At 42.6% G+C, this 19,009-nt stretch overlaps 3 protein-coding genes across 3 annotated transcripts; 2 read left to right on the forward strand and 1 right to left on the reverse strand.

The window, feature by feature from the left end:
• Window positions 1–165: 165 nt before the first annotated feature.
• Window positions 166–7,236, reverse strand: bicral (BICRA like chromatin remodeling complex associated protein). Its single transcript, XM_080048803.1, has 13 exons — window positions 7,195–7,236; window positions 4,881–4,955; window positions 4,595–4,640; window positions 4,262–4,310; window positions 4,062–4,127; window positions 2,492–3,751; window positions 2,327–2,384; window positions 2,195–2,235; window positions 2,023–2,072; window positions 1,729–1,874; window positions 972–1,066; window positions 771–873; window positions 166–667 (listed from the first exon to the last, which is right to left on the reverse strand). Exons 3-13 carry the CDS (start codon window positions 4,633–4,635, stop codon window positions 174–176), a joined length of 2,403 nt encoding a protein of 800 aa, XP_079904929.1. The 5' UTR covers window positions 4,636–4,640; window positions 4,881–4,955; window positions 7,195–7,236; the 3' UTR covers window positions 166–173.
• A 1,304-nt stretch (window positions 7,237–8,540) lies between these two features.
• Window positions 8,541–10,850, forward strand: tbcc (tubulin folding cofactor C). Its single transcript, XM_080049396.1, has one exon. The coding sequence runs from the start codon at window positions 8,564–8,566 to the stop codon at window positions 9,608–9,610; it is 1,047 nt and encodes a 348-aa protein (XP_079905522.1). The 5' UTR covers window positions 8,541–8,563; the 3' UTR covers window positions 9,611–10,850.
• Window positions 10,851–12,774: 1,924 nt separating this feature from the next.
• Window positions 12,775–17,033, forward strand: prph2a (peripherin 2a (retinal degeneration, slow); the record flags this gene model as incomplete). The annotated part of the gene is made up of 3 exons (XM_080048808.1): window positions 12,775–13,355; window positions 14,709–14,955; window positions 16,830–17,033. The coding sequence occupies 3 exons, from the start codon at window positions 12,775–12,777 to the stop codon at window positions 17,031–17,033; spliced, it is 1,032 nt and encodes a 343-aa protein (XP_079904934.1).
• Between the last annotated feature and the right edge of the window lie 1,976 nt (window positions 17,034–19,009).

Genomic DNA, 19,009 nt, shown 5'->3' on the forward strand with positions numbered 1-19,009 from the left:
ATGCTACATTGCCGGAGATGGTGTCACAAAAAATAATAGGCCTTAAAGAGGAGTTAACCTCTCTTCACACAGGGTTGTGGGGGAATACAACAAATAAAACAACGGGAGAGTTAGACAAAAAAACACAAAAGAAGATCGAACCGTACATTAGGGATGATATGGGGCATCAGTCTTTAACATTCCAAGATGCTGTTGACGGCCGCCTCTAGAGCAGAGTCTGTGTCGGAGTGAGCGGGTGCGCTGAGCGTAGGGGGCGGATACTGGGGCTGGGAGGACGGGTGGGGAGACACCTGAAAGTGCGTCTGTCCTCCTGGCGTAGCTGCAAAAGGGGATTGGGGGTTACCTTGGGGATAACTGTTGCTAGCGGGGAGGCTGTTGCCGCTGTTGCTGTTGTTGCTGCTGGGCCCGTAGTGTTGCTGCGATCTCTTCAGCTCCAGGACACTCTTGTTTTCTAAGTGCGGTGGTGGCGGGTGGAGTCTGTCGGCTTGTTTCAAAGCGCCGCCACCTCCCGGGTCTCCGTACCCGGGCTGAGAGTCTGTCTTGTGCGGCGGCTCTGTAGAGCGACTGTCCGACTGGTTCCAACTAGAGCTGGACAACGACTTAGAAGGGATGGGATCTTGGAAATGTTTGGACTTCATACCGCAACAGAATTCTTCCAAGAAGGTGTCTATGAAACGGACAGGGAAGAGAGAAAAAGTTAAACTAAAACAAAACTTTCTATAGAAAAGAGTTCCAAATAGCTTTTACCCTTCCGTTTTTATTTTGTATACCTGGATCCACTAGTACCATGCGTTTGTCTTGTGTCAAGTTGCCTCGCTCCTCTTGGTTGAAGGTCCTGTCAATCATCACCATTTCTGATGAGGGACTGGAACGCTGCGGGGAAGGGAGAGGCAACCTGTTAGCCCTGTGCATGTCATAACAGGAGAAGCATGTATGTTTGCAACCATTCCCACATGTGTGTGTGTGCTTACCTCAGCCTCCACCATTAGTAGCCGTCTGTATTTGTTTACCATGGCGTGGGTCCTTTTCAGCACCTGAGTTGCAACTACCTCAAATTCTTCTTCCACTGTAAGCAAAACGACACAAATTTGAAAAGGAGGTACTTTAACTCTGCAAACGCAACAATTATAAGCACAAAGGATCTGTATAAAGAATACGAGCCTATACACAGCCTATATATGCAGGCAGATAGGAATAAAGCCAAGAAAATAATTTCCGACTTCCAACAGTCTCTTTTCCCTCAATATGAAACCATGCCATCAGGGAGAAGACTTTGTGTGAGAAAATGCAAATCAATTTGCTTAAAACTATAATTTGTCGCAGCCTCTAATAAGCTGATGAGCAGCGTGCAATAGAATAATGTGCAAAAAATAGGTTAGCACTTTGCACTTTCTTCACAAGTTCTAGTGCAATAGGGCAATGTGCAATAAACATTAACACCTGCACTTTATCCATACACCTTACATTTCTATGCAATAGAGCACTTGCACTTAACTTACAGACTACTGAACACTGAGTTGTCGACGTTCAAATGTCATCTGTTTGTTTGGTTTTGTCTTTGGTTTTACTCTTGTGAATTATGTTTTATGAATCTATCAGGCACTGTGCCCAAGCCAAATTTCCCCACCGGGACAATAAAGTTTAACCTAACCTAACCATAATACAGCCATAAATGTGGGCAAGTTTCCCTGCAGAATTAGGGTTAAGCTGATAAATTCAACGCTGTACCCTGTGAGAACTCGTCCCGGCTGGGTGGAGTCCCCTGGAACACGTGGTAAGGGAGGAGTCTCTGGAGTGCATCGTCGATTGAAGTGAATCGACGCACATCTGGGGTGTGAACTCCAACGTGATCCTTCCTCAACTGTTGTAAAACCCTGTGCAGAATTACAGGAAAGAGACACATGCTCCTTCAAAAGCTGGATAGCGCAATACAGCGATGGACAATAAAAAAAAAATTATTAAATTAATAAACAGTACATAATCACTCAGTACATAGTCATCCATAGTCCAAAAAAAACTTACATTCCTCCTCTTGTAAGTGGCGGAAGGGCAGGTCTCTTCTGAGCACTGACCTATAACAAATAGTACATACAAATAATATAAGTTGTCATAATACTTTCAATCTCGTCAGCATGATCCACTTTCAATATAAGCCAACATGAGTACAAAAATAAGTGCTGAATGAGTTATATACCTGAGAGTTTAGCGTTGTATCTTGTGTCATGGTTGACATAACTAGAGGGATCAAGAAAAAACAACAGGTCACAGTGTGGCAGGGTACATTTATGAACATCATGGACGAAAAACCTTGTTCAGGCTTTGTTACCTTGGACGGTGCTGAGCTGCACCTGTCTCTCCTGTTTGAGGGCAGGTGATGAAGTATTCTGAAAAATGTTAATGAAAATGTTGTCAGTAGAATACAAATTTTCCGGAAGGAGACACAAATGCAGAGTGAAATGATTGAAATAGCACCAGTAACTTGTGATTGTACCTGTCTGTAGTCTTGCTGTTCCACAGTACCAGGTACAGGGGACAGAGAAGTGCAATTGTGATTCTGAGTCACTAGTAGGCGCTGGACGTGGCCGGCCGACACTTGGCCTTGACCACCCATCCCTGTCGCCGTGCCGACCAGAGTGAGACGCCCAGGAACGCATGACGTCTGCACGGTAGTGGAGTTCGCACAAGAAACTCCTGTCCATGTCTGCGTTACAGCCCCTCCAACCTGACCGCCACTCACTACTCCCTGATTCAAAATTAGCTGGCCTCCGTGTGGCCCGGTGAAGTTCTGCCCAGCAACAATCTGCACGGCGTTCTGATTGGTCATTAGTGCATTTGAGTTGGGGTCAGTGGGGCCGTTGTGGAGGTTGTTGCTCTGAGTGAGCGACAAAGAGTTGGGCAGTAAGAACTGTCCAGGTGTTAGATTAGTCTGGGCCTGCGCTTGTTGCTGCTCCATAGGCGACTGCACAACTATGGAGCCATTGGGTGTGAACTGTCCGCCAGTGTTAGCGTTAACTACATTAGCCATGGTGGTGGCACAATGCTGAAGACCCAGGCTGTACACAGTCTGAGCCCCAGCTTGAAGGGGTTTAGGCTGGATGGGTCTGACAAGAGTCTGGGTCCCTCCCGGGCCTCTCTGGATGATGATGTTCTGTAGGGGGATGTTTTTGAAAGGTAAGCCGACTTGGCCTACCTGCCCTTGGGTAGGGGCAAACACCTGCCCCCCTGTTGCGTTCCCTGGTGCACCTACAGGCGCCCCCGGCCTCAGAACAATCTGCTGAGGAGTCCTGTCCAAGCTGCTCAGAGTCATCACACCACCACCCGACCCAAAGGAGCCCAACACCTGGATGTGCTGGGCCGAGCCGTTTGGCAGCGGGGACATCCCTTGAAGGAACTGGCCTGCGGGGAACGAAGCTGTCGCCGTGGTTACCACTCCCCCTCCGTAACCCCCAGAGACCAGCTGGGAGGGGAAGGGAGCGGGAGCCTGGACCAGAGTGGGAGCAGGCTGGGATTCTAGTAAGGCCTCCTGAGCCAACGTCTGCTCTGTGATGTCGGCCTCCATGAGAGACTTCTGGAGGATGTCAAAGGGCTGGTCCTCTCCCCCGAGGTCCACCACTCCGGGGGACGGCTCCGGCCCCAATTCATCCTCGATGAACGAAAGGCTGCTTGAGAGCTGGAGGCCTGAACCTGCTGAATCCTCGCCAAATTCACCCATTGAAGAGGAGCCATCTTTGAGGCCGCTGTTGGAGCCAGCCTAAATGAAGCATTCAAGCAGAAAAACAGAGAAAATGAGCAGAAAGTGGAAATCTGTTTGCATGTGTACTGCACATGAGAAAGTAATTCCTATAGGTCTGTCGCATGCATTCGTAATGTTTTTCACCCCGTCCAAAAAAAATTTGTTTAAACTATTCATGATAAAATTTGAATCATGTAATTTACCAATGTTCGTATATACCCAAATTAGCACCAACTTGAATGGATCACCTTCATACAAAGCCAATCCTAGGAATGCCTACTTCATGCTAAATTACTAAAAGCTCAATAAAGAAGCCTGAGAAACTCACCGTGTCATTGGCAAAGAATGACCCATCCGACCCGTAAGCTGCATTGGTTACATCATCCTCCTCAATCTGCGGAAACAAAATAGACAAAGACTTCAACAGAGAAGAATTGGACTGAATTTCTTTACGCATTCATGTGAAGTAACTTTACAGACAAACTTTGAGCGGAAAGAGTGTGAATACAGTCTAAAGGAATCACTCACAGACTTGCTGTTGCTGCCATGGAGATAGTCATTCAGTGCATCCACATCTCTGAAAAGGGAATACAAAAGAGATGTTCAGGTTCCTAGAACAAACCTTTAACAAAATAAGTGTCTTAACACGTCCAGAGTAGAGGAACACCAAATGCTTTGTAATAAATCTCCCCTAAATGGGCCATTCTATTATTATAAACTTAATGTTGCCAAACTATTCAAGCAAAACTTAAGGACAAATGTAGCCAGTGGCCACACTGTGAATTGCCTGGGGGACTAATGTCAGTGCATCCATTCATAAAGTGATAACCAAAATGTAAGTGTTATACAGGGGGTTTTTACCCTAAGAAATCCAGAAGACGGCGGTCATCCTCATCATCCATGACATCTGAAAGAGTGTGGGGGGATAAAGGGATATAGTGAGGTAACGGCTGAAGTCTGATTTGAACTAAAGATTGGATCATTTATGTTAAAATGTAAAAGAACCAAGGGCTACTAAATAGCTTTATTAATCATCATAATGAGCCTAAATTGATCACTTGCTTTAATTTTTATTCTAAGGGTATAGGAGTGTATTTGCTGTAAAGGCTTACCACTTGTATTATAATAGTAAGGGCATCTCACTCACAGACTTGCAGCAGGAAGCATGGGTTCAGTCATTTAACACCCTTTGTTTGCCGGGCTGGAGGGTGAGAAACTGCATCTAGTAAGATTACAGAATCATAAGTGTGAGATACAGGGCGTGGGAGTGTTTGGAGAGAGAGGTGTGTGAGATAGAAAGAAACAGATGGGTGTGTGTGAAATGAGGGGAGGAGAGGAAGTGTTGGTTGTTGTTTTGTGCTATGGGAGACCTGTATGCAATAGGCCTATAAGGGCAGGATGGCCTTCATACCCTCCTACAGATGTTTGTCTCTGACACACTAACTCCCACCCATAACCCTCCTCTGCTGTCCCACATTGGTTGTTCTGAGTCTCCACTGAATAAAAATGGTCATTTGAGTGTAAATAACTCCACCCGGCTCCATTTATACCTTGAATGGTTGTTTGAGTTTCTACATTGAGAGGTGTTGGCTTTATGTTGTGTCAGCCAGCAAAAAGCTTGCAGCTATCTTGGTGCTACATAACACAAGGGGGGCAGAAACTTATTTGATGCAGCCGAGTAGTGAGTTATGGGTGTTTGGTAATCTATCAAGGTAATCTATTGTAATGTAATGGTTGTGTTTAAGCAATGTAGATATGGCCTACATGTCTTGGAAGATTTAAATTCCTTAGCATTTGAAAACACTGGTCTTCACATTATGTTGTTTTGTACCATGTTGTGTTAAAAGTCGTGCAGAGGTGTATGCTGTGCGTTGCTGAGTCTGTGCAAAATGTTACAACTGCAATGCTACAAAATGGCTGTTACCATGACATAGGCTGTCTTTACAGCTGAGCCACGTTCAGCCTCCATCTTTGATTCGGGGGGAACAAAGAACGACAGGGCTCCTGTACAGAAAAGGCTATTTAAACTTTTTGCATTATGACTTTTGCATAGTCCTACCAAGAAACCAGCTAAAGTCAATTGAATATTGTTTTTTGTTAACTTCCCATACTAATAAAAATGTCGATTTATCTCGTCAGAGGGGGGAGACTAGGCTACAACTGGCAGTGAAGGTCCTTTGCCCTTTAAAAGTGAACACCATATTACAAAAATGAGAGGAAGCAATGTTGACATTTTTAAACAAAAGGACGGGAACCAAACGATAAGCAGGTTGACATTTTATTTCACAGATATTTTCAAATGTATTGAAACGTATTTCTCCAACTTTTATATGCAAAATATTTGACATTAACAGTTTATTTTTGTTATCCGATACAATCGTAATCTTAAAACCACTAAAAACCGTTCATCCCTAACGTGAAAAAATTAACGTCAAAGGTCGAGCATTTCCTATACGGATAAAATCCACCAAGGTTGCTACATGTTTCAAATAAAAGGACAAGGCGAAAACGTGATTATTTTGGAGCTAAAACGCTGATTTTGTAGACGAGTCGCACATTTTTATCCGGGTTGTCGAAATAATGACACATTTTAAACACGTTGTGCAATTTAGAGCTTAAATTCAGTCTCCCAAATCCGCCCTAGCATGCCTGGGTCGACACAAATCAAGCTAGTCCCCGCTGCTGTAGTCCTGCTACGGTTGGTGTGTGCGGTGACGCCCGCTGGTTTTAGTAAGCCAGCTAATGTACAGCTTGCAAGTTTTATTTCCAAAAATAGACTGAATCGACAGAATGATAATCGCATTCAAGCAGCACAAAACGCCCGTCGTCCAGCCACAGCCACTGACGCGATCTTTCTTTCTCTGTTGGGGGAGGCTTTCATTTGTCCTCTATGTGGCTCAACTGCCAGCACGAAAAACGTCACATTTGTCTCGATATGTCGTACCGACGCGTTTCGATCAGAGAGAGGAGCGATTTTGTCCAAGGCAAGCCCGTCCAGTCTGCGTTCTGTTCGGGAAGCTCCGAAACATTTTCACGGTAAACACCGGCCTTGTTCTGGTTAGCTAGCCGCGGTGTCGACGACGCCTCTTTTTGAAAACGTCGGTTGGAATTCGTCGAAAATGCTACGGGACAACGCCGCGTGGAGCCGTACATATTTATCCCGATTAGCAAAACATAAAGACGACTCAAAAGAGGCAAACCCTTTACTCCTGTCTCACTCCTCTTGAAACCCAATATCTCCATTTGGCAACTTTTTAATTTGCTCCCCCCTCCTTCTCCTCCTCCTCCTTCTCCCTCTCCCACTCATATATTTTTCTCACTGTCCCTGTTCTGTCTCAGATAGATTTTTCTCTACGCTCAAACTCTCTTCCCTCCCTGAAGGAAGGGAGGAAGGAGGTTGTGTGTGTTTTTTCCTTGAAATTTTTATCACAAAATTATAATACACTCAAAGGGAAACTCACCGTCATGAAAAAGCAGTGCCTTGTCAACGGGGTTTCCTCGCCATCACCGCACGGGTTGTTGGGGTAGTGCACGGAACAAGGCAACCCAAATCACCAGTTCACAACGGCAGCATGCGACGGGCAACATTTGAATAGGGAATACACAAAAAATAAAAAATAATTCATAAACGCACAATTTAATATTTATATGAATTATTAAAATATGATTGATTGCCCTCATGAATAACAGATACATGTTATTATAGGCTACATACCTAATCATTACTAACGGTAGAGGGCGGGCCTCTGTGTGCCACACCTTGAAGCTGCTCTCAGGTATGACATAGGCTACATAAGTTACTGTAGGCCTGCATAATAATAACCTACATTTCAAACTTTATATATGATTTATGTAATTTCCCCCAGGGGGTTAATAAAGGAGCCTTTTTCACCTTATATTGTTATTATTTAATTTAATGCAGTGCTCAATTTGTTGGTATGATTGGAATATTTGCATTAGCCTATATTCAAGTTGCATATTATGTTTTCATAATGTAGGCTACTATTTGTTATGTAGCCTATAAACGTTTATAAATTATATTATAGAACATATCTTTGTGTCTTTATTCCTTTAATTTACCACTAACGATTTTATATCAATATAGGCCTACTAATATAGGCTAGATAGATAGATAGATAGATAGATAGATAGATAGATAGATAGATAGATAGATAGATAGATAGATAGATAGATAGATAGTAGGCAATGCAATAATATTGTGTAATTCTGTTATTTTGCAATGATGACCAATTAAAACATTAAAACACAAGCAGTAGAGTTTAAAAGGTTATTGAGTAGGCCTACATGTCAAGGCTATATATAACTCCTATGGATAAAGGGTTAGATAGCCTACTTATTTGTATACAATATGATTACCATAAACAACACATAGGCCTAATACACTTGTCTGAAAAGGGGTTATAGCACGTAACACAAAATAGGCCTAGGTGTTGTTGATAATAAAGATTTTAAATCTACATGCCCTTATCTGAAACATTTAACAATTTTAATATTTTCAATAGGATAGGCCTTGTGCTATTCTTCAATCAGTTTTTTTTTTTTATTAAAACCTGTCACCAGATACATTAAGTTGAAGTAGGTTTATTTTGGTGGGTCAAAGGTAGATTACTAAATATAGATTTAAGTTTTTCCTTTATTTTTTATTTTTATTTAGCCTATCATATTTGTCCAGATAGTTGACTTCAATGACGCCCTCCGACACAGCAGATGGCGCTGTGAAAATTTAACTGAGGCTCTCAATAAGCCCAAAGAAGAAAAAGTTCCGCTATAACTTCCGCATCAACTGGCAAAGCAACAACATTAAACAATATGGATGCAACGTTTGACGTTAGCCTGGAAACCGGGTCTCCCGGCGAAAGCGCAGCAGCCAAGATCCCAGAGGGCCTTCAGAAACGGCACCAGACAAGGATCGAGGACGTAGAGCGGAGGAGGGAGGCCAAAGAGAGCCAGTCTGTCGCTGAGGAAAAAGGCGAGTATTTCAACACCGCCTTTAACACGGAGCGGGCGGCTATCGAGGAACTGCTGTCTAGCTGCTCCGGAGCTGACCGGGCCGTGCTCACTCAAAGGCTGGAGGAGGCCATGAACAAAACGGTACAGCTGCAAAAGTTTCTCAACGACAGTGTGTTGTTTTTAACGCAGTACGAGCTCAGACAAGCCCAGGCTGCTCTCCAGAAACTCCAAACCTCCCTCGCTGAGACCAGAGAGGAGGGTCTGCCCAAGAAGAAGTTTGCCTTTCGAGCTCGCACTAAAGCATCTGATCAAGTCTCTGCACCAGTGGCAGACATGCCCTACACTAATGCCACTGCAACACCTGCAGATCCAGGTAGCACCAAGGTGGATGGAGCCCCAGCCTCTGAGCAGTGCGGCTTCTCCAACATGGAAAATGTGCGTCTGACGAAGATGGCAGAGGAGATGAAACATGGAGACGTGCTGTTGACACACCTGACTAACTGCAAGGTCCGTCTGTTCGGTTCCCCCAGCACGCTGCACTTAAAACACATAGATAACTGTGAGATCCTGTGCGGGCCCGTGTCTAGTTCAGTATTCGTCGACCATTGTACAAACAGTACACTGGCCTTCCCTTGTCAGCAGCTGCGGACCCACCACACCACGGACACACAGGTGTATCTTCACGTCACCAGTCGGGCTATCGTAGAGGACTGTCATGGAGTGAGCTTCGCCCCGTTCTCCTGGTCTTATCCCACCCTGGAAGATGACTTTGCTGTGTCTGGTTTAGACAAGGATCGAAACAATTGGAGCCAGGTGGATGACTTCAACTGGCTCGCTTTAGGAACGCAATCCCCTAACTGGACTGTCCTTCCAGAAGCAGACAGGAAAACCACCTGGGACCCCTAGAATAAGACTTTAAAAAACCCCTTTTAGCAAATCAGTTAAACCATGAAATGATGTGTTTTCAACACACATACAGTCGTGTACATGTTATTTCACAGAGATCACTTGGTTTCAGAGACTTGTCATTTTAATGTGTTTATGCTGCTGTTGTTGGCAGGATGCACTGATTGTGTTCCACTGTGCAAAAGGTTGCTTTGTTTGGCAAGATATTTAAATAAAGATCAACCCCAAATCACAACAGGACTGTGGTTCAGAAAAACATCCACACTTTTGCCAAAATTAAACTCTTATTTTGTAGTTTTTGGCCTATATTGTTTTTTCGATCATACTAAATGAAAAATGTAGGGGGCGCCCTTAGCTCAGTTGGTAGGGCGTCCCCCCATGGGCCTCGGCCAGCAGCAGACCCGGGTTCGATTCTAGCCCGCGGTCCTTCTCTGCATGTCATTCCCCTCTAGCCCCATTTCAACTCTGTCTCAACACTATCAATAAAGCATAAAAAAAATAATTTAAATTAAAAATGAAAACTTACAAGACACATGCTAAACTAATGTCTTGTACAGCAGACGGTCACTTATCTCAAAATATAGAAATTGTGAGTTATAGGTAATTTTTCTTGCCACATAAATTTGTATGCAATCTTGCCTTAAATGCATGTAGTTGCCATACTCAATCTACTTGCATGTAAAACCGAATGATCTGTCAATGACAGCCAGGTGCTCTGAACCATGTGAAGATGGGCATGTGAGTCATTAGGTGTTCAAATTAAATACCTTTCACTGGTAATTAAATGATTCCTGTTATTTATTTCAAAGTCCTGTAAGGTATTTGGTAATACATCTGCAGTATCATTAAAGTGATTAAAAACCACTTCAACAGATTTGAATCCCTCTACAGTGGTACAAAATAAGCCTTAATTAAATAGGATTTGAATGAAGGACAGCTGAAGAAGTGTGCTAACATGTCAATGCGCCTTAAGGCTGCCTAACCACCGACCCTGGATGTCACTTAAAGCCTTCAATGGTGCCCTGATACTAGTACCGAATGCAATAAAATCTAGTCTAATTTTTATTAAGGACACTTTAATTTAACTGCCACAACTCAGTTGTCCTGCTCAACAACATGGAGCCTTTGTTTCTGGGGAATTCTATTGAAGATGTATTAAATATTTTTGACACTGATGTATTCGAATATACCCATCCCATCCAACCTACAAAACAAAGCAAATGAATATAAAGAAGATCCCGAATGCACCTCATACATTTTTATTGAATTCAAAAGTAAAGAACACCATTTAACATAACTTATTTGATCAGATGTTCATGTCTACAATAAATGTTACCCACACAAGTCACAAGTGTGTAAACACATTCAGTTTTTCTTTACCAAGCTGCTGCTGTGTTACCCTCACTCTTTTACCTTATATACATGGTTTTTAACACACACTTAACAGATTTAAATCTTAGTTAATGCATTTGTTACCAACTGCAACTCTCTTGGGCATTCACTAGGATTTTATATAAACAGATAAAGAATGACAAGATAGTAAAACAAATTTTTAATAATGTAAAATATGCCTTCATAGCAGATGGTAGAATAGTTAAACACTGAAAATTAAATAATACTTTGAAATGATATCTTCATTTGACTATTCTATATCGACCATTATTTAAACTTTATACTGCTAGCAATTGCAAAACAAATTAAAAAGGGCGGGGGGATGTTGAAGTGTACCTATGAACTGAAAGACATCTGGATATTTTAAGGTTTTGCTAAGCTATTTAATGCTAAAATTAACTTGTCAATCAATTAAAAGGGGACAAAAACAGTAACAAAGCAAGACTTACATGACATTAAGTAGACATAAGATTACAGTAGTACAGTGTGGTTGTAAACAGAAGCGGAGAGACAGTAAGCTGGATTTGGCACATTTATGCAGTGTTAAAAAGGGAGGCTTTCCAGGAATAGTTTGATTGAAAACAAGACAAGTAGGCTAAGGGAGGATAGTCAAACATCACAACATGATTTTTAAATAGACCAAAGATATCTTGAGTCATAAGAGGGCTATGCCTTCAATATCATTAATTAGCATTTTGCTGAAACAACCACTGTGCATCTGAGATGTTGCAGTAAGCAACATTGCAGCGAAGTAAAGTTCAAAGGAGTCAGAATAATAGTCACTCAGCCTAAGTATCTGGCCAAAGGTTGTGCCAAGCTTGGTGTTGATTATAACAGGCAACACAACAAGTGTCAATAAGAAAAGCTGAGTGCACTTAAACATATTTCACTTGCAAAAGGAGATTTTCTATAACCATCCTATATCCATATTTACTGATGTGGGAACATATTGTATCCATCCAATGTCTCATTGTTTTCCCTGTATTCAGTAGTTGTGATAGTTGAGGGCCTGATATGTGAGCTTGAGAGCTCTTTTGTTTCTGCGAATAGGTTACTGGGGCTTGAGTACATGCCCCACTGTGAAGACATCATGTTTGTGTTGAACTCATGGACCCCAACTTGTGAACTGTTATTCTGCATTATAAGCTCCACTTTCATGTCCATGGTCTTTGTCAGCCTTAACCTGAAGCCATTTCCTAGTGTGTTTGATCAAGGCGACCATGACCACGTGCACGCTCAAACCAATTATGGCCCCTGGCAGAGGCTTACGATCAGGCTCATCTTGTGTAGAGGGATTTCTTCAAATTGGATCAGGCTGCTTACGAGGGCTTAGCATGACGTACTGAAACTTTGAGTGTAATCATTAGGATCCTCCGCAATCCTGTTCCTCTCCAGGAGAACGGAACATCACAATTAGCCTCACGTGTGTATAAGGAAAACTGGTAAAAGTTGGGGAAATCAGGCCTTGTGAAATTTTTAATTTCTGTCACGATGGGATCGGAGATAGCTTTGGAGAAATAATACTCCTTTGCTACTCCCGGGTCCTCCTGGGCTCTTCATCTCCGCTCTTTGGCTGTGGGATGGATTACAGGCTGAGCTGATTCTCCAGTCCTGTTGGACCAGCCAGTGGAGTACCTGCTAAAACAGGAAACGGGAACTGCAGGTGGGTGCATTCAAAAGCTTTTATCTGAATTATCTGGAAATCTTGGAGCTCCTGGTGTTTGTCATTTGACTCTCTTCTTCATAGCCAAGGACACATCAAAAGTTGAACCATGGCTTTGATGTTGATCAAGTTTGACCTGAAAAAGCGGGTAAAGCTCGCCCAGTCTGTATGGTTCATGTACTGGTTCGCCGTAATGGCCAGCGTGCTGGTCTTCAGCATGGGTCTGTTCTTTAAGATCGAGCTGCGAAAGCGCTCGGAACTTATGGACAACAACGAGAGCCACTTCTTACCCAACTTGTTGATTATTATGGGTCTAATAGCCTGTGGCATTAACGCCTTTGGAGGCAAAGTCTGCTACGACTCGCTGGACCCTACCAAGTTTGTAAAGTGGAAGCCCATTTTGAAGACCTTCTTGATGGGCTGTGTGGTGTTCAACTGTCTGCTGCTGTTGACTGCCCTGCTGTGCTTCATCATGAGGATCCCTCTGCAGTTCACCCTGACCGAGGGGCTGAAGAACGGCATGAGATACTACAAGGACACGGACACACCCGGACGCTGCTACATGAAGAGGACCCTGGACCTGATGCAGATGGAGTTCCGTTGCTGCGGAAATGACAACTACAGAGATTGGTTTGAGATTCAGTGGGTTAGCAACCGCTACCTGGACTTCAGCGCCAAGGAAGTCAAAGAGTAAGTGACAAGTTGTTTAACTGCATGATAACCTTTAAAAGTTTGAGATCATTCATGTGTGATGTGGAGGGCACTCAAAGGGATCGACATTGAACCTTAGTGTATCAAGCTGGAAGACTTGATTTAGTGTCGTCGAAGTGATGTTGGAGTTCAGTTAAGTGGATTTGCAGCGAAGGTAGGTTACAGCAGGGGCATTTGACACTTTCATCCACTCAGGATTACCATCCAAGAAAGTATGAGAGTAATGGGTCACAATGGGAGGGGGTATTGCAGGTTTGAAGGGTAGAAGAGGTAACTAGGCAGTTTTATGGGTAAAGCTTGGAGGAGGGACATTGGTGATTAGGTACAGAAAAAGACACATGAGGTCAAATTGGCACAACCAAGATTAAATGTAAATTGTTCAGGTGAAGTGATGTGAGACTATCTGTTAATATCTACACTTTGGGCACCGATTACCAGTTAACTTTTGTGAGAACAATTCCGAAGAAGCTTCAGTGTGGCACATGATGATTGTTTAATCTCAAGGATTACAGTGTCCTTCAAGAATCTTCAAGAGTTTCCTGTCCAATCAGCAGAGGACCAGGCATTACTCCAGGGACAGCATTGCCAAAAAAACAATTTGTACATGCTATTTTGCAAGCAGAGTAAACACTGGCTGCCCAATAACCGTAATAATGATTGTGATAAAAGAGGGGACCCTTGAAAACTCTTGTGATGCCATTACAGGCCTAGGAAGTTAATCATAGGAAAGGCCTCTGTTAATGACTCGTTAAGTTTCAAATATCTACATGCCCCTCGAGGCCTTTCTTTCAAGTTTTTCAAATCCTCACCTAAACATCCTTATTTCCTGCCTGTTCTGTAGTATTGACCAAAGTATTATCTGGGAGATTTTTGGGGACTTGATTAGGAGTTTGTTGTGATGTTTCTAGATATCTGACCACCTTACATTTTAGTAATCTAAACATGCATGTGTTTCCATCAACCTACTTCACTGAAACAAATATGCTCAGTTAATTAATTTCACTGTTTTTTCAGTTATGCAATGTTTAGGCCTGTGTAAAATATTATCAATGGTTCATAATATTTTAAAGTAAAATTCCACAACCTGTGGCTTGAAAAATGTCTTCAATTTGATTGTATTCAGTAGCTGAAAAGATAAATGCATTATTTTTGCTACAATGAACAACACACCTTATAGTTATTATGGTAAAAGAGAAGTCACACGTTGCTAAATTTAGCCCACACATAGGTTACTACAAATGTAGTAGGCCCAATTCCTGACCATTAATCTCATCCCACTTTCACCTCCTTCCCATCATAACATGCCACTAACGTGACATTTCATCCTCTTAGCCGCATTGGGAGCAACGTGGATGGCCAGTACCTGATGGATGGAGTCCCATTCAGCTGCTGTAACCCCGGCTCCCCTAGACCCTGTATCCAGGGTCAGATGACCAACAACACCGCCCACTACAGCTACGACCACTACACAGAGGAGCTCAACGTGTGGAAGCGTGGCTGCCGCGATGCCCTGCTGGCCTACTATGGAGGCCTGATGAACACCATCGGAGCCCTGTTGGTGCTGGTCACTCTTCTGGAGGTCAGGGCCACTGATGCATCAACACAAATAAGCAAATGTTCATCTAAATGTGATTCCCACCTCACTTTGAAACAGTTGGTGAAAAATGGCATTTGCTCCACCATTTTCAGTTTAAGAAGAGTACCTTAACCATCACTTAGTCTCATCCATTGCATGGTAGACAGTTCTGATGCACTTTAATGGAGGTGGAGAAGTTTACCAGAGGTAGGCTTACATTGACCAAACCAATTTGTAAGTGTTCAACCTTTGAGTCTGTTCCTGTTTAGAATATGAAAAATACAGCTTGAACAGTTCAGATGAAGCATAACTCTTAGCCTTAAGGTGCACATTACTTTGTCCTGAGGACAGGCATTGTGTTTGTAAACAGTATTTTTCAGTTTCAACAGAGAAATAGCTTTAAGGATGAGAATTAACTGTTTGGTTTGGATGATGTACATCAGCCACACCTGTGTGTACAGTATATTAAACATAGAAATATTTTTTTCTGATTTGTCAGTACCTTGATAACAAATCTTAAATTTACTAGAATCTGTAAATGTTTTTTCCAAAGTTTACCTACTGAACACACATAGTCACAAAAGTGTGTCATGTTATGGCCTTTGATGGCCTGCTTGGAGAAGTGAGGTGAAGAGCCTTTGATAAACAAGCAAATCCTTGTGCCTGTTGGCACTCCCTTACACACTCCTCCCCGACAACCATCTTGTAGACTTACTGCATCTCTTTCCAAAACAACTCTATCCTCTTTACCAAAATATCCTTCCCCCCGCCCATACTGTCGGGTTGCCCGGCACCACCTTTGGCGTGTGCATACGTGCAGTTTACCTATCTCACCTGCTACTCTCTACCCGACTGATAATCCTAGAGCAGCCAAATTGAATCTCACCTCCCGCCAACTCTCATTCTTTCTCTCTCTCTGACAACATCTGTCGTTGTTTTGTTGTTGTTAAGGTTAAAAAATCTGCACAGAACACAGAACTGCCTCAGACGTGTACAGATGAATCCTTGAAGTCAGTGTAAAGGAGACGGCGCATAGCTCCTTTAAATAACACCTCGGTCCCAGCAATCGAGTTGTTAAAACCTGTAATTGAGACAATAACCAGGGAGCTAATCAGACACATAGTTGTTGAGGAATCCCAGATTTGAGAGTAGTTATACAAGCCTCTCTATGCTGACACATATAGTGGGCTCAGAGATGCAGTAAGGGGGTTAATCCATGGGAGGTGACCAGGGCAGAACCACTTCCTGGAGCTTGAGCTCTCGATCTGATCCGAAGTCAACGGTCACACACAATCCTACAGCAACCGAACAACTCAACTCCACTCATTTGCCCTCCTGTTGATGTCTGCACATTTAGTTTCTGTCTGTCTTTTGTTACTTTGCACAAAATCAAAAGAGGAAACTTTTTACTTTAAAGAATATTAAAAATGTGGATAAAGCATATTAACATTTAAGATTAATCAATTCGTTATAGATTAATTGATCTATAAACCGGAGAAAATAGTGAAAAATAACCATCCTCATTTCCTAATTATCTTATTAGGAAATTATTTAAAATTATTTGCAAATTCTCACAATTATGAAATAGTTGCCTATTCATTTTACTAATCGTTGCAGCTCTCATAATGAGTCTTATCTACATTGCATATGGATGATAGGATGTTGCTTCAGTCATACAAATGTATCTTGTGCAATTCGGGACACAGCTAGGTCATTTTGTCCAATGAAATCATGAACAGTTCATAATTTGGTGGGCCCTGGAGTTTCATTCTTCTATTTTCAGTCAGTATGGCTACACACAAGACTCTAATAAACCTTTTATAGGAAAAATGACACTGTAAGCTTTTTATCTGACGTGCATCACTGTCCCATTGCAGTCTGCTGTGACCATCGGCCTGCAGTACGTTGACACCTCCCTGTCCACCCTGGTTAACCCAGAGGACCCGGAGAGCGAGAGCGAGGGCTGGATACTGGAGAAGACCGTGGCCGAGACGTTCACTGACATCATGGACAAAATGAAGGCCATCAAAGGAGGCAAGGTGGAGGAGGGGGGCGAGGTAGCGGTCGCCACGGTGAGCTGAGCGGACCCCCCACCGCCACCCCTCCTGCAAAAAAACTGACACCACTCCCATCTGAGGAGGAGAGGAAAGGGACGTGTGAGAGTGTTTTTCTACCAACATTTATCATGTTCACACCTCCCACACACACACACATACACACACAAACAAACAAACAAACAAACAAACAAACACATATTTGGCTATGAACTCATTTTAAATGGACTCCTTACAAATGGACTCCTGTTTCTATACTGTATATTCAATACATAGAGAGAGATGATGAGTAGGGTGAGTTATGTTATGGTTCCCCCCCCCCCCCCCCCATACTCTTTAAGAGATTCATTCTGTGTGGTTGGATCTTTCTTATCTCCAGAAAAAGTCAAGTACTGTAAATGTACAGGTTCCCCCCCTTCTCATGGAAGCCACAGGTGCAGATGGAGCGTATGTACAACCAAAGAAACGCAGTGTATTTATTTTTCTTAACTTGTCAATAGTCATGCTGTATATAGACAAAAAATACAAATTAAGCTCCCCACAACGTTTTTGTAACACACCTTTGTCCACAATGGAGACCGTTTAAGCTCCAGAGATGGAGTAGAAATTGAAGGAATCAGAATGAATTATGCATGAATGTGGCAGCACATGGCCAAAAGAGCGAGGTATGGGAACTGGGACGTGAGCCCTGCAGAGAGAGGCAGGGCCAACTCTGAAAACCAGTGGAGGACGACTGAAATCGGCAGCTAAACATCATCTCCTGACACCCGTACTGTTATCTCAGATTTGCTGTTTTCGCTCAGTCCATCCAGTATCTGTATATTGACACAAATGTATGTATATCTCCCAACAACAGGGTCGCTGTCTTTGTACATAGTGTAGAAAATGCTGAAAAAAAATTAACTTTTTTAACAAATTATATTTAATTAATCCAAATATTTTATTTTAAATCCATGTAAAGTTTGTTTTTCCAAATGATCTTTTTTCCTTTTTTTTCTCGGGCTTTCGTTTGTCTGTGTAGAAAGAGAGATTATGCTGATTGTGTACAAGAATAAAGGATTTTAGAGATGTGATTTGAAAGTGAAATGAGGGCGTTGCGTTGTCTCGACCTTGAGTCACACAAACCTGAGATCAAGAGGCGCGGCACGCTGTGAGTGCCACAGAGTTCCTGATTAAGTCAACAGGATAAGGGCAATTATGGCATTACTGCTTTCACATGGACATGGGATGACTCTTCACATGTCCCACATGTATGTGTGTGTGTGTGTGTGTGTGTGTGTGTGTGTGTGTGTGTGTGTGTGTGTGTGCCAGATGCATACTTAAAACCTAATACTCAGTTGCTCATTTTCTATCCATTTATGTGCCTTCAATCAGCTCTAGAATGAGCTCTGACTTCAAAAGATGATAGTAACAAATCATTTGATATATATTCAGCCCACATATTGATCGAAATAAGCTACCTACTGGTTGCTTATTTTATTTAGGTGCAGTTTATCCATTCTCTTGAAACATAATCTAATATCAAACATCAGAAGTGATAGCCACATATTCTGCTAACTGCAAACCACCAGTGAGCAGCACACATATCAAAGCCAGCGTGGCTTAGTTAGAGCAGATGGAGTTGGAGGGGCTGTGAAGAGTCAGCAGGAATGGTAAAGAGGCCAACTCTGCGCGGTATTTTTGTTGGACCAAAGCACATAAGTGCCCGCGCTGAGCAGATAAGAGGCCTAATCGGCTTTAGATTAGCATGATTCCCTCAGGTGAGCAGGTGATGTTCTACTGCGGGACTCACGTCACCGAGGGACAGAGAGACGGACATAGAGACACACAAAAGATAGTATATATCTATTATGTTGTTGAACAAAACACAGGCTGGTTTTCGAGTTAAATAAGGAAACAGAGATTTGACCCAAAACATATAGTGTTATACAATATGTAGAACACTGGTGGATGAAGTAATCAGAGATGTAAAAGTACCAATTCCACAATATAATATCTCTCAT

Source organism: Ammodytes marinus, assembly GCF_949987685.1.
Source record: "Ammodytes marinus genome assembly, chromosome: 20".
NCBI lineage: Eukaryota > Metazoa > Chordata > Actinopteri > Uranoscopiformes > Ammodytidae > Ammodytes > Ammodytes marinus.

Excerpts from the sequence above, each read along its gene's own strand:
- tbcc (XM_080049396.1), top strand. The coding sequence starts at position 8,564 with ATGGATGCAACGTTTGACGTTAGCCTGGAAACCGGGTCTCCCGGCGAA.
- bicral (XM_080048803.1), bottom strand. The coding sequence starts at position 4,635 with ATGGATGATGAGGATGACCGCCGTCTTCTGGATTTCTTAGG. Across the intron at positions 2,385-2,491 it reads AACAGCAAGACTACAGACAG|AATACTTCATCACCTGCCCT; the intron begins GTACAATCACAA and ends AACATTTTTCAG. Across the intron at positions 2,236-2,326 it reads GCAGCTCAGCACCGTCCAAG|TTATGTCAACCATGACACAA; the intron begins GTAACAAAGCCT and ends TGATCCCTCTAG.